The sequence below is a fragment of the Megascapheus bottae genome, chromosome X, assembly GCF_031878675.1.
Source record: "Megascapheus bottae isolate mThoBot1 chromosome X, mThoBot2.hap1, whole genome shotgun sequence".
NCBI classification, from domain to species: Eukaryota; Metazoa; Chordata; class Mammalia; order Rodentia; family Geomyidae; genus Megascapheus; species Megascapheus bottae.
The window spans coordinates 88,724,066-88,737,605 of record NC_143547.1 but is presented as its reverse complement, the minus strand read 5'-3'; the positions used below and the strand labels follow the sequence as shown (position 1 = coordinate 88,737,605).

The following is a 13,540-nucleotide window of genomic DNA, read 5'->3' as shown; positions in this document are numbered from 1 at the left end:
CCTCCCAAATGGTTGTAATAGTTTACAATCCCACCAGTAATGCAAGAGGGTTCCTGAAAGAGACAACTTTTAATGCTTTCCTAATCAATGTGCTCGTCTAGTTTTTATGGCAATAGGGAGATATCAGAGAAGTATTGAAGAGAGAAGGCAGCCTCTGAAAATGAAGAGCCCTAGAAAAAGAAAAGGTTCTTAAAATTGTTATTTTGTTTTTAAAGAGCATAGTCTTGGGCTGACAGAGAGAAAGGAAATTATTTTTAGAATCTGTTCTTTGAATTTGAACTCACACAAATGGTTAGTGTTTTTAAACCTATGGATTTATTCCTTGCCATTTGTCAGTTTCTGTTAGTTATGACATCTAGTTTCTTTGAATATGGACTTTTTTCCAGATTCTTTTTCAGCTAGCAGCAGTGTTTAGAAATTCAACATTGATAGTCTTTTAACAATAATTCTAGAAGTAATACCATCCCTCTTGGACAAATCTTGGAGACTTTCAACCCAATCTTTTGCCATCTTATATTTGAAAGGTTTGCACAAAGAAAAGTCTGAACTCTAAACTATAATTTAAATTTGTCCTTTTCTTCTCAATCACTTAATTAGACAAAAAAGGTTATAGTTTACAACTAAATCCAATTTCACTTTTATTGAAATGTCAGTATTCAGCAAACTCACTTCTAGATCTATCAGTTAAACCAATGATCTTGTGGAAATAGATGAAATTCAGAATGATTTAGGAAAGGTGCAGTAGTGGATTCCTGTCATCTCAAACACTCCAGAATTGGAGATTGGAAGATTCATGGTTCAAAGTTCGACCTTTCAGCTAATGAAAAGCTGGACACAATGACACAGATTTGTCATCATAGCTATAACAGGAAGCACAAATGGTAGAATGGAGGTCTATGCCAGGCCAGCCAAAAAAAAAAGACCTAATTTGAAAAAAAAGCCAAAAAGATTAAATGTGTGGCTAACAAAAGCAAACTTGTGAGTTCAGACCCCAGTAATGCCAAAATTAAAAAGCTTGGCTTACAAGTGCACATTTATCATCCCAGCTGCAAGAGGGGTATAAAAGGAAAGATCTAGACAGACCCAACATAAAAAGAAAAAAAAGGTAAGCACATACCTAAAAAAAATGACTAAAACAAAAAGGGTTAGCAGTATGCAAGTGGTAGTGTGCCTGCTGAGCAAAGGGTAAGGCTTGAAGTTCAAATCACAGCACCAAAAATAAAGACGAAATTTTTCTACTTGTTACATAAGGTATTAGAACAATTAACCTAATAGAACAAATGAGGCAGTTTTTGCAGCTGCCAGTTACTCCCAGTTAGGCTAGGTCAAAAATCACAGGCATTCCTGGAGCATATAAAGAAAGAATTCTTGTGGGCTGGGAGTTTGGCCTAGTGATAGAGTGTTTGCCTAACATTCCCAAAGACCCATATTTGATTCTTTGGTACAACAAACATAGAAAAAGCTGGAAATGGTTCTGGCTCAAACGGTAGAGCTCCAACTTTAAGAAAACCCAAGGACAGTGCTCAGGCCCTGAGCTCAAGCCCGGGACTGGCAAAAAATAAAATTAAAAAAAAAAAGAATTATTATGATGACACCTGAGGCTCTAAGCACAGAATGCTAATGGCCACATGAGTGAGCCATGAATGAAATGTTTGGCTTTTCTTTATAATCTCCTCACAAAATAAATCCCAAAGACAATCAGCAGATTGTCTTGTGAGCGGCAGTGTCTGATTTGTACATATTCCAGAATTTGCAGGGTTCATAGACATTACAAATGAAGGAAGTGACTTCTCAAATGGCAGCTTTTCTGCATGTGAGAGGCAGCACATATAATGATTCTAAGTCACTGAAACAATGGAATTTCACTTATCTTTTAGCAATAATGATATTATGCCATTTGTAAAGAAATGGAAAGATACAGGAAAAAGTTGTTAACTGAAGTCAGGTCCAGAGAGACAAAGAATATGTATTCTAATATGTGAAAGCTAGATTTAACTTGTAAATTCGTAAGTAAATATGTTGGGTGGTATGCAAATGTATAAAGATGTATTAACTGAAATACAGTAGATTCATAAGAGATCTCAAACTGTAATTCCTAAGAAAGGCAAAATCAAAGTTCAACAGAATGAAACAGCAAAAAGCAGGTAATAAAAAGATTTGGAGTGGAGTCAAGGGGAAAGGAGTATACAAATGAAGAAGAAAAGAGGGGAGAATGCAGACAAGAAACCAATATATATCCACAACATGAGCCGTGGATGAGGGGTGGGGAGGGAAATGGAGACCATGATATGAGAAAGGGTATCAATGTTTGTGAAGTAATGCACCTTCTATCTGGTGAATATAATGTAACCCTTCTATTAATTACAATAAAAATATATGAAAAAATAAACCAATATATATCCTTCAAAAGAAGACTGGGGAAAGGGATGAGTAGGGGAGATGAGGGGAGAATGTTGGAAGGAATAACATTGATTAACATACATTACATTCATAAATTGCTTTGATAAATGGCAATGTCTTTTTACAACTACTTAAAGATCAATTTTTAAGAGCTATTGAGTTCAAATATCAGCTCTACCACTTGCCAGCTTGTGATCATGAGCAACTTACTTATCCTTTCTGTGCTTCCATGTCCTCTTTTGTGAAAGGGTTATGGCAATACCTCCATCACAACGTGCTTCAGACAATTAAATGAGTAAAATATACGTAAATGTATACTATCCAGTATATTTGTATTGTATCTATGAGCATTTATACATACAAATTTGTTTACTTGCTAGTGGAATCTCAAATAATGGCATGCTTGAATATAACCTCTAAGATATTGTCTTCGTAGGGATTATCTCCACCTTCCTCCATGTTCATCCATTTGGAGCAAGCATTGAATATATCTGTTCCTACTTGCACCGTCTTGATAATAAGGTATGTGGGGGCCTAAAATGGAAGTGCTTGGGGACTGACAGTTTGTGGAGACTAGGGAACCTTAGTCTGTTTGAACATTCATTGTCTATTACTTATCACTCCAACGAAGTTTACCCCTCATTGGCTGCCTCACTGTGTCTCCATGTAGAAGTTCCTTCTTGGCAAGTGGGATCACCTTCTATTTCAACTGAGACTACTACATCTTGAGACTGTCAGTGCTAAAATCAGGGAAGTCATAGGCAAATTTAAATTAGCTGGTCATCCTCTTTTCAGGATAAATCTTAAAGAACTTACCTACCTTCCATGTACATATGAGCTCTAAGTTAAGTACCAATAGCCTTTCCCGTACAAGTTCTGTCATGAACTCTGCTATTAGTAAATGTCATTTTTCCAAACTGGAAGTCTTTCTCCAATTACCCTCCCACCATCACCACTGTTGTTATCTACTGTGAAACAATGGAGGCATGGAAAAAAGAGAAATCCATGCAGCAATGAGCTGCTGGCTTCTGTAACAGACTATGTAGCTGCTTACAGGTGATGTCATGGGCCATTTCCTTTTCTGGATATTGTCCTGGGGGAAGATGCTTGCACTCCTGGCAAATCTGCAACTAATTCCCTAGGAAGTGAAGAATGCTTCTTAACAGCAGAAGACACTTCACTTCTCAAAATGAATATATACATGCTACCTTTTGTCATAAGCAGCGTTCAATTAATTGTAGTCACCATTTCACAGGATCTGGGCAACTTAGCAAGTACCATTGTGTGCAGATTCCTGACAGCTTAATTTCCAAACTGTTCAACCAGTGAATTCTATATCTTAACAAATGCACTGTTTCATTTGAGAACCTAATTGCTATATTCTGGCTTTGGTAATACATCTTCTTTGATCATGTTTGTATTTATTCTAGCTCTCACTCCCCCTCATTTCCCTCTAGGAAGTGATGCTATTTCAAAAGTTAAATAGTCCATTTGGGCAGTGAAAGGGAGATTGGAATGGAAGTACCAGGATGAAGTAATCAGTTGCAATGATAGGAAATTCAGTGCTATGTCAATAAAATAATTTCTGTTCCTTTCAGCTTAAAAATAATATAATGTACATTGTCTTAAAAATATAAGCAATAAAGCCGGGCATGGTGGCTCACACCTGTAATCCTAGCTACTCAGGAGGCTGAGATCTGAGAATCAAGGTTCAAATCCAGCCAGGACACTAAAGTCCACGAGACTCTTATGTCCAGTTAACCACCAAGAAACCAGAAGTGGCGCTGTGGCTCAAGTGGTATAGTGCTAGCCTTGAGCTGAAAAGCTCAGGGACAGAGCCCAGGCCCACAATTCAATCCCCACGACAGGTAAAAATATATACATATAGATAGATAGATAGATAGATAGATAGATAGATAGATAGATAGATATGCCATATAGAAATATAGTGACAAAAAAGTGAAAGTTGCCCATAATTCTTACCCCTCAAGAATAACCACTATAAACAGTTTGGTGTATCTTTACACCATTTACTATATACGTGCTATACTTGTATTATATAGCTCTCTATACACTCTTTGTTGTGTTTTGGAATCATTCAGCTATCTATGCTCTGCAATGCACCACAGTAAGTGAAATGGATCTACTTTACTGCCAGCCCTGAGAAGTGCTAGCCTAGGCCCAGTTCCTCCTTAGCAGCCTCCCAACAAGGGCCTTAAGTGATACCAACACAAATGCAAGTTCTGTCCCTCTTGTTTCTGGAACATTCAGTGTGGCAGGAAGTCTAGATTTCTTTAAGGATCTTCAGTCAAGGCTGATGCCCAGGTTTATATTTATAGAGGTAGCTGCTAATGCAAAGACAGCCACCGGAAAAGGCCCGAAATGAAAAGACACATTTGATTTTGGTGTGTGTGTGTATGAGAGAGAGAGAGAGAGAGAGAGAGAGAGAGAGAGAGAGAGAGAGAGAGAGAGAGAGAGAGAGAGAGAGAGAGAGAGAGAGAGAGAGAGAGAGAGAGAGAGAAAATACACAGAAGTACGTACACAAACCATCCCCCATTCCTGTTATTTTTCCTTTGTGAGCTAATGCATGTGTAAATAAATTCAGCCCTTTCTGCCTCCATCTCTCCCCTCCCAAAAGACTTGGCAGCTTCCATCTGCCTACACATACCATCAGCAACACTGAGAAGCCATCATTCAGCTAGCTACATACCCAAACCTCTCTAGGCAAGAGACCCAACTCTTTCCAATAGCAAGGTTAGCAGACTGTGTCTGGTAGTCACACTTGATGTGACTAACACATACAAATGCACACGGAGAGAGAGGAGGTTAACTCACTCCCCCCACTTCCCAGCACACCCCCCCCCCACACACATACATACACAAACACACTAGGATTCTAAAGTAGGCAGCAAGAAAAAGAACAAACAAACAAACCAGACTGGTAATGAACCTGACTGCACAAATGCTGGTTTTGAATGAGGCATGTCTTCTCTGTCCTGCAGATCTGCACCAGTGATGTGGAATGTCTCATGAGCAGACTCCAGCATACCTTCAAGCAGGAAATGACTGGGGTTGGAGCCAGCCTGGAGAAAAGATGGAAATTCTGTGGCTTTGAGGGCTTGAAATTGACCTGAATCTCTTTGCCTAACAATTTAGGATCCTGAAATTAAATGTGTTGGACAAAGCTTAATAAGTGATTTGTATTTTCAATGCTTTTCAATTGGGAATGGCTCTAAATTTCATTCCTGGAATATCTTTTGAGTTAAAATAAGGATCCTAGAAGAAGAGCACCTCGAGCTACAAGCCCTAAAAAGAAAATTGCTTCAAACCTCAAGTGCTGTGTAACTTCCTCCCCCTTTTCTGGCAATTGGTTGTCTTTTCTTATTAGTACTATTGAAAAAGTCCTGAGGCTAAGAAGTGTTTGGAGTGTTTTCGGTGTCTGTACTACTGTTGTAACACTTGATATTTTTTTAACCACTGTTAACAGAAATGTTTTGATGATTCCTTTGTGACTTGTGTTTCCAAACCTCTCCTCACATTAATGTTGTTACTAGTGAAAGAGATGATTGGAGCACTAGGTATTCTGTGTAACTGTCATTGTCTTTCCAGTCCTTGATAGACCAATAAATGAAACACCCCTCGGTCCCCTCTAGAAGGTGCTTGACCAATTCGCCTTTGAAATGACAAAGCATGATCTGTGGCTTTTTGGAAAATTATTATGAACCAAAAGTTGACAAATGTTCCAAAGTTATTTTCTCTAATGGCTATTTCTGAGTAAAAAAAGTCTATTTCAGAATTTTAAGAAGTAAATCTAGATATATTCACAGAAAGCTATTACTAGCATATGTCCATGTTACTTAAAATCACTTGTAAATAGTCTGCTTTTAAAGGAGGCATGCTTAGTTTTCTATAAAGTGTGCTCATGTGTGAGTGTGGGCACATGCACACACATATTAGCAGAGGGATTTATTTTAATATCCCCCTGCTCTGGCCTTACTGCCTATTGGTCCCCTGTCCTCTGCTCTTGGTGTTGTTGAATTGCAAGCTGTACTGCTGTAAATACTGTGTTTACTTTATGCTAAATGTTTGTGAAGAGTTTATATGAGTAGTAGTGAACAAAGGAATAAAAAATATGCCATGAGGACTTCTGCAAATCAGTCAGGTTTACCTACTGTACTGACTCCTGGGAACAACTTTAGTTCCATGGTACGCATGAGCCAACAGCAGTGCAGGAGTATACGTTGACCTTTCAGGAAGATGAAAAGAAAGGAATAAGAAAGGGAAAGGAAAGGAAAAGAAAGGAAAGGAAAGGAAAGGGAAGGGAAGGGCAAAGTTGGAGGAAAAGAAAGGAATTTGAGCTGCTATATAGGCAGAGGTGGTCTATCCTTTATTTATTTTTGTGGTGGTAATGGTGGTGGTGCTTACATTAATACAAGCACGCCCTGCCTTGAAGGTAAGAGAATGCACTGTGTGAGCAAGGCCAATGGAGAGTATTTAATGACAGAACTTTGTAAATGACATGCTAGTAGTGTTGACAGTTGTATTTTTAAAAGATAAATATTCCTTTTTATACCTCAGTTTTGTGTTCTGTGTTGAATTACTGCTAAGTAATCTTTTAGTAGATCATCTCAGCTTCTCCCTTTGAGTTACCAGGGTATTGGAAGGAGATTCTAAGCTTGCTTGACAACTAGAAATAGCATTCCATGGCAGCTCATTCAGGCTGAACACTGGCTCTCCCCTCGAGCACCCTACTGTGTCCCCAGCAGGAAGCTAGGGTTATTTTTACACTTGCTTCCTAACCTAAGCATCTCTGTCATCAACATTGCTGGGAAAGACTTTGATTCATTAGTCTCTAGGGCTCCTGAAATGTCTTATCTGTGTGTGTGTGTGTGTGTGTGTGTGTGTGTGTGTGTGTGTAGCTTGTACTCAGGGCCTGGGTGCTGTCCTTTAGCTTTTTCTCTCAAGGCTAGTGCTCTACTACTTGAGCCACTGCTCCACTTCCGACCTTTTAAAGGTTAATTGGAGACAAGATTATTAAGGACTAGCCTGCCCACACAAGCTTCAAACCAGGATCCTTAAATGTCATTCTTCTGAGGAGCTAACATTCCAGACTTGAGCCACCAGTTCCAGGCTTGGAATGCCTTATTCCAATGCTATTTATGAAATCAAGGAAAATTTCCCACATCACCATTTGTTATTTAAGTTACATTAAAATAAAGCAACAGCTGCCATGCCTAAATACTTCTCTCTCCTTTGTTTAATGTACTTATATTCTAAACTGTCCCCTTTCCTCTCTGTCTTTCTCTGAATCTCTTTGTCTGTCTCTCTGTCTCTCTCTTTCTCCCACCCCCCCTCTCTCTGTGTGTATATGTTAGCACACAGCCTCACTCTATAGCCCAGGCAGGCATCAATTCACCTACCTCTATCTCCCAAGTGCTGGATTACATCCACCAGAGCCCAAACTCTGATTCTATTATATCTGTGAGTGTAGTCAAAGTATCCTCCTTGTAGCTTACTTGAATATACTACTTGTGATGGTTAATTTTTCTGATTCAACTTGCCCATTTACTAGGTTGCATAGCAGTCTACATGTTGGCATGAAAACATTTTTTAGACATGATTCAAATTTAAATTGGTAGCTTTTGGGAGCAGGTAATTTTATTATTTGGCATACGTTATACATTTCCAAACTTGAATACTCAAACTAGTAGACTTTGAGTAATGCAGAATACCTGCACCACACTGTAGATAGACTTCATCTGATCAATTATAGACCTCATGGGGAAAGACTGAGGTGTGTGAAGAAGGAATTCTCCTTCCAGGCTCCCTTTCGACTCAAAACTGAAACATCAACTCCCGCCAGAATTTCCAGACTGCAGGACAGCACTACACATATCAGACAAGCAAAACCCTTTCAGAATTATCTAAGCCAAATCCTTTAACACTGTGTGTATTGTGTATATGTGTGTGTGCGTGTGTGTATCCCACTGATTCTGTTTTCTCTGAAGAACCGTGACATATACTATATACTAGTCAAGCGTTATTACAGTGTCTAAGAATCCCATGTTTCTGTTATATTACATAATCAAACTATGTCACATCCCTCTCTCACACGCATACAATTCTATCCATTCACCATAGAGATCTATTATTGAAGCTATGTATCCTTTGAAATTCTCAGTGCTATTTATGATTCTGTGTTCCACCATAAGTTTTGAAATATTGTTGTTTTGTTATTTTTCCATATATATATTATTGTAATTAATAGAAGGGTTACATTATATTCACCAGATAGAAGGTGCATTACTTCACATACATTGATACCCTTTCTCATGTCTTGGTCCCCATTTCCCTCCCCCCACCCCTGCCCAGATAGTAATGTTGAGTCTTTTTTATTGTAAAGATGGTTACTTTATCTCGTTCCCTGGTCCTGTGATGTCTCTAGTTCTATTTTTTTTATTACCAACTGGCTTATGAAGGATCTTCAGTGCAAATGAAAAAGTTAATTATTTTCAGAAAATTAGGTACATATGTGTATTATATAGATTTTTAATTGGGGCTCCAAAATGTGTGATTTTTAACATAGTACAGAATAAACTATTTGAAAAAGACAGTGTAGATGTGCATGAACTTTTGACTCACCACACAGAACTGTGTGAATTCGCCAGACTTCTGGATTATTAGCTGTCTAGGATGGTCCACCAAGAAAGGCCCTACTTCCTTCTTCACAGTTGCTAACGTCCATTGAACAAATTTCATATACTCGTAACTGTAATGCAACCAAAGTTCATTGTTTTACCCACAATATTGAAATTATGTCTTTATGTTCGCACTGGAATTGTGGGGCTAAATCATGTCATTGTACTCGAAGCGTTACTTTGTCCCAGACACTGTCAGGCAATGTGGGATACTAGAGAAATATAGTGCACTCACCTTTACAAGAAGTTACTTATATATCTTTGTATTGCTAGAGTTAGATTGTAACAATTCAATCTTAACCATTTATTCAAAGACATAGAAGTTCAATGTAAAGCTACACCAGGAGTCGTATGGATACACTGCTCATGGTGCCCTGTGTTTCACACCTGAATTTTCTGCACTCCTCCATTTTCCTCACAGTGTAAGTTCCGTGAGTGCATTGTCCTCATTTGTCCCATTCACCGCCACATCCCCAGATCCTACTGCATGGTAGTGCTTCATACATCTTTGGTAAATGAATGTTCATATTAATTTCTATAAGAAAATAGATAATAGATTCATTTTTACTAGAGTATGAGAAGTAATGGTATTAGCCTGTTTTATTTGAAACATGGAAATGTAAAGTTACCTGCTTAGGTTTCTAAGAGGTAGAGATAAGAATCTTAATCTTTCTAACTACATGCTCACAACTTGCTACTCTCTTAATATTTAACCTTTACATCAACTTAACTGCTAAGCATTCCTTTAAACCTCACTTGTTCATTTAGTTGCTACTGTAAGACACCTGACACATAAAAATATATTCTCCCTAGAAAGTCAATGATAAATACAACATGACTCCTCCCTTAAAAGCTGGTAGAAGAGCCTGATGATAAGTTGTATACCAGGGATATGAAGAAGCTTAAAAGATGGGTAGAGAAAGCAAGTTCAGAAAGATTAAATTATTTTCCCAAGGTACATAACAAGTATTTACAAAGTACTGCAAGTTGAATGCAAGGTGGCCTGCCTGCAATTTGTGGGTTTTCTATTACACCATGTTGCCCTAGTGCATTTAACATCGTCTCCTAACTTGGGCCTTTCCTCTTCATCTATGAAGTGAAAAATCAAAGTATATAACCCTTAAAAATATGATAGGTGGTTTTGTTTAACACACAGTGTCCAGTACCAAACCTGACAAAATGCTGAATAAATAGCAATGATTTTATTCAAATAATAGTCACGCTAATGATGCATTAATAACAATGGCTCTGCCTTTACAATACTGAGAATTCTAGTTGGTCTCAAAATTACTTAAAAGGACAAGCTGACCTGTTAACGCAGAGAAATTCAGGTGATTTTAGACCACATTAGTAGAGGTAAGAAATCCTGCCCCAAGACTGACACAGGGAGACGACTTTTTATTCTCTTCTCATACAGTCACAATACCTCTCCATTTCTGTGCCCTTCTGTCATAGGACAAACCACAACTCATCATCCAGAAGGCCAAAGGAGCCCAGCCATTTCCTTTATCCTTAGATCCATAATATCACACCAGCCTTCGAGGTTGATGGGAAGAGTTGAAGATCTCAGCTAGCTTCAATTGTCTATCTGAGAAGAAGGTCTCAGAGGCATACTGAAGCAATTGTTGTTAGGATAACAGAAGGAAAGAGGACTTATAAGCTCTCCAGGCTGGACAGCCTTATGGAGATGGTATCTGATCTTAGGTGAATGCCATATTGAAAAGTATGCTGCCCAACTGCATTTACTCTACATCATGTGAATATTAATTAACCCTAAAATGAATAGTCCTCTGTAGCACCACACTTCTGAAACCTTAACTTATTAATCTTGCTTAATAAATATTTTATAGCATGCTTTAAAGGAGTTTTCAAAGCCACTGAATGCGCTGGCATTATATTCTTTGATCTTCACAGAACCCCATGAGCTAGTAGGGACAGATGGTTCCCTCACCATTATTGCCACTAAGGAAAACAAGTCTCAAAGGGATAAGGAGCCTAGGTCATATAGGCAAATGGACAATGGAGATGACGCCTCCCAATGTCTAGCCCACTTCAGTCCCAGCCTCTGCCTCAAGTGGCTGAGAGGATATAATGAAGGGGCTCCATATTTCTGGTACCATGGAACCTCTCATCGAAATACTATTCTTAAATACATGAAATAAAATGCAAAGGATTACAATGGAAGCCATAATGTACCAAAATCACATACTTATCCCAAATACAAGGCCATGAAGTGTATTTCATTGCATATGGCAATTTTAGTAAATGACATGCACAAGTCCCCATCACATGGTAAAAAGTCTATAAATATTGATTAAATAAAATGTATTTCCAAGCAATACTGCTTCTGTGCACACTTCGAAGCTTGAAGTAAATGCATAAATGGCTTGCTCAAGTATATACTTCCATGTGTAAAGTGACAGATGAACTTCGATGTGAGCAAGTGTCAAGTATTGCATGTAGGAGAAAATGAGCCAAATGCTACTCACAAGCTATTACTCCCCAAACCATCAGTTCTGGCACAGATAAGACACCTGGAAGTTGTTGGAGGAAAAGTCCCTGAAGGCATCTACCCAATGTGTGGTTGGAATGATAAAAAGGCAGCAAATTCTAAATGCACTTTTATTTAAAGGAAAAGAAAACAAAAGGAATTATGTTATCCCCTTTTTGAAAAAATAAATTTAGAACCCACAAGCATAAAGCAGTGTTTTATGTAGCTGAGCCTCAAGATGGAGAATTCAACATTTCAATTCACATGCTGTCCAAGAGCTTATTCTGTGTAAGACATTCTGGCAGCCAGTTAGAGATAGAACTGAGACTCTGATGTGGTACTTGTCCTTGAAGAGTTTGAAGAGCTAGCTGCTCAAGTATGTACATTTGTGAGTAAGTTTAAGTACATTAATGAAACATATTCCACTCCTCTAAATCAAAGCTATCCAATCTGGAAAATAAAATTCTAGAACGCTAAGTCCAATGTGTTCACATAACATAAATGCTCCTCAGTTTCCATTTGGGTTTATGTCCTGATAAACCCCAAACAGCAAGATAAAAATAGAGCAAGTGAGATGTATTTAATTCACTTAACCTATCAAATATCTGAGCTTAGAGTTTAGCCATATAGAACATTGTGAAGGATCGGTTGTTAATCTATGGCATGGCTGATTGGGAAATGCCAGTGTCACAGCCTAGGATCACAAGAGAGATTCATGCTGCATGTCACTTGCCCAAGAAAAGATCAAAATTAAAAATCTGAACTACAGTTCCCACTGAGAACATATTACTTTCATACCATTGTAAAGTCCAAAATGTGGAAACATTAACTGAAGAGTACATCTTGCTCGTGTGTGTGTGTGTGTGTGTGTGTGTGTGTGTTGGGTATGGACACAAAATTTATGTTTGTAGTAATGTCTCCAGTATTATTGTCATGTCTTTATTCAGCAAAAGATAGCTGGGTATTTAACATGAGTTTACCAGATAACTGAAGCATGACCTTTTCAGACCCAATGTTTGATGTTTCTTCCTGTGCTGTTAGATAGAAGGGTCCAGACCCATCCTGACCTTTCTGTAACAACTCCATATTGCCAGTAAGAAAAACAGTACAAGCTGTAAACCTGTAGTTGAGGATTTCCATCTTCAAAGTCATCTAACTCCTTTCACATCAAATTCTCCTTTTCCCTATTTGCATTTTATCTATAGCAAGAATCATAGAATCATACTATCAGACTCCTAGAGAACAGAGTACTTTGTGTAGAAACAATTGAATAAAGAACAGTTGAACCAGACAAAAATCATCAAGAATTCAAATTTTGACTGTCAATCCTGTTGACTTCATATCCACTGCACTTCAGATCACACCAAAAGACAAAGCTCCTGAACCTGGACTAAGTGCTAACTCCCCATTAAGCCCTAGTGCATTCTTCCCTGCCCATATCATATCTATATGACTTCTTTTATGAATTCCTAGTACTCTTTACCCATAGCTCCATCATAAGATGTAACTACTTCCTGCAGTTAGCATGCTCATGGATGTGTCATCCTCTTTGTGAGGACCACATCTGATTCAGCCACATATTCATGGACCTGACAAATAAGAAATATTGCTATTACAAAAAGGAGTAGCCTAATAAATAATTGCAGGCCTTTAACACCCTTTCTTTCTTTTGTGCATATGCTCTGTTCTCATGTGATGCCAGGGCTATCCACCCATGATCTTGGACTTCCCAACCTCTAGAACAATGAATCAAATAGGCGTCTATGGTTTACAATTCATTCAGTCAACAGCATTTTGTAGTAAGGATGGAAAGCAGACTAAGACAGTGACTTTCAAAGACAAAATTCTGAGTGAAATCAGATATCTCTCTAGATAGAGAAAAGAAATTCAAGGATTAAACTCCTAATATTAAAAAATAGGAGAAACAAGTAGGAAACTCCAAAGCTCTAAG

At 38.2% G+C, this 13,540-nt stretch overlaps 1 protein-coding gene across 2 annotated transcripts in view; it reads left to right on the top strand.

Annotated features, from left to right (window-relative positions):
- Enox2 (ecto-NOX disulfide-thiol exchanger 2) overlaps positions 1-7,323 on the top strand; it is a 295,300-nt gene extending 287,977 nt beyond the window's left edge. For both annotated transcript variants that reach the window (XM_090327019.1, XM_090327020.1), the window contains exons 14-15: positions 2,837-2,922; positions 5,403-7,323. In XM_090327019.1, coding sequence (XP_090183145.1) covers positions 2,837-2,922; positions 5,403-5,534 — 218 coding nt within the window. In that variant the 3' untranslated portion in view covers positions 5,535-7,323. The remainder of the gene's footprint in view (positions 1-2,836; positions 2,923-5,402) is intronic.
- The last annotated feature ends 6,217 nt before the right edge of the window (positions 7,324-13,540 follow it).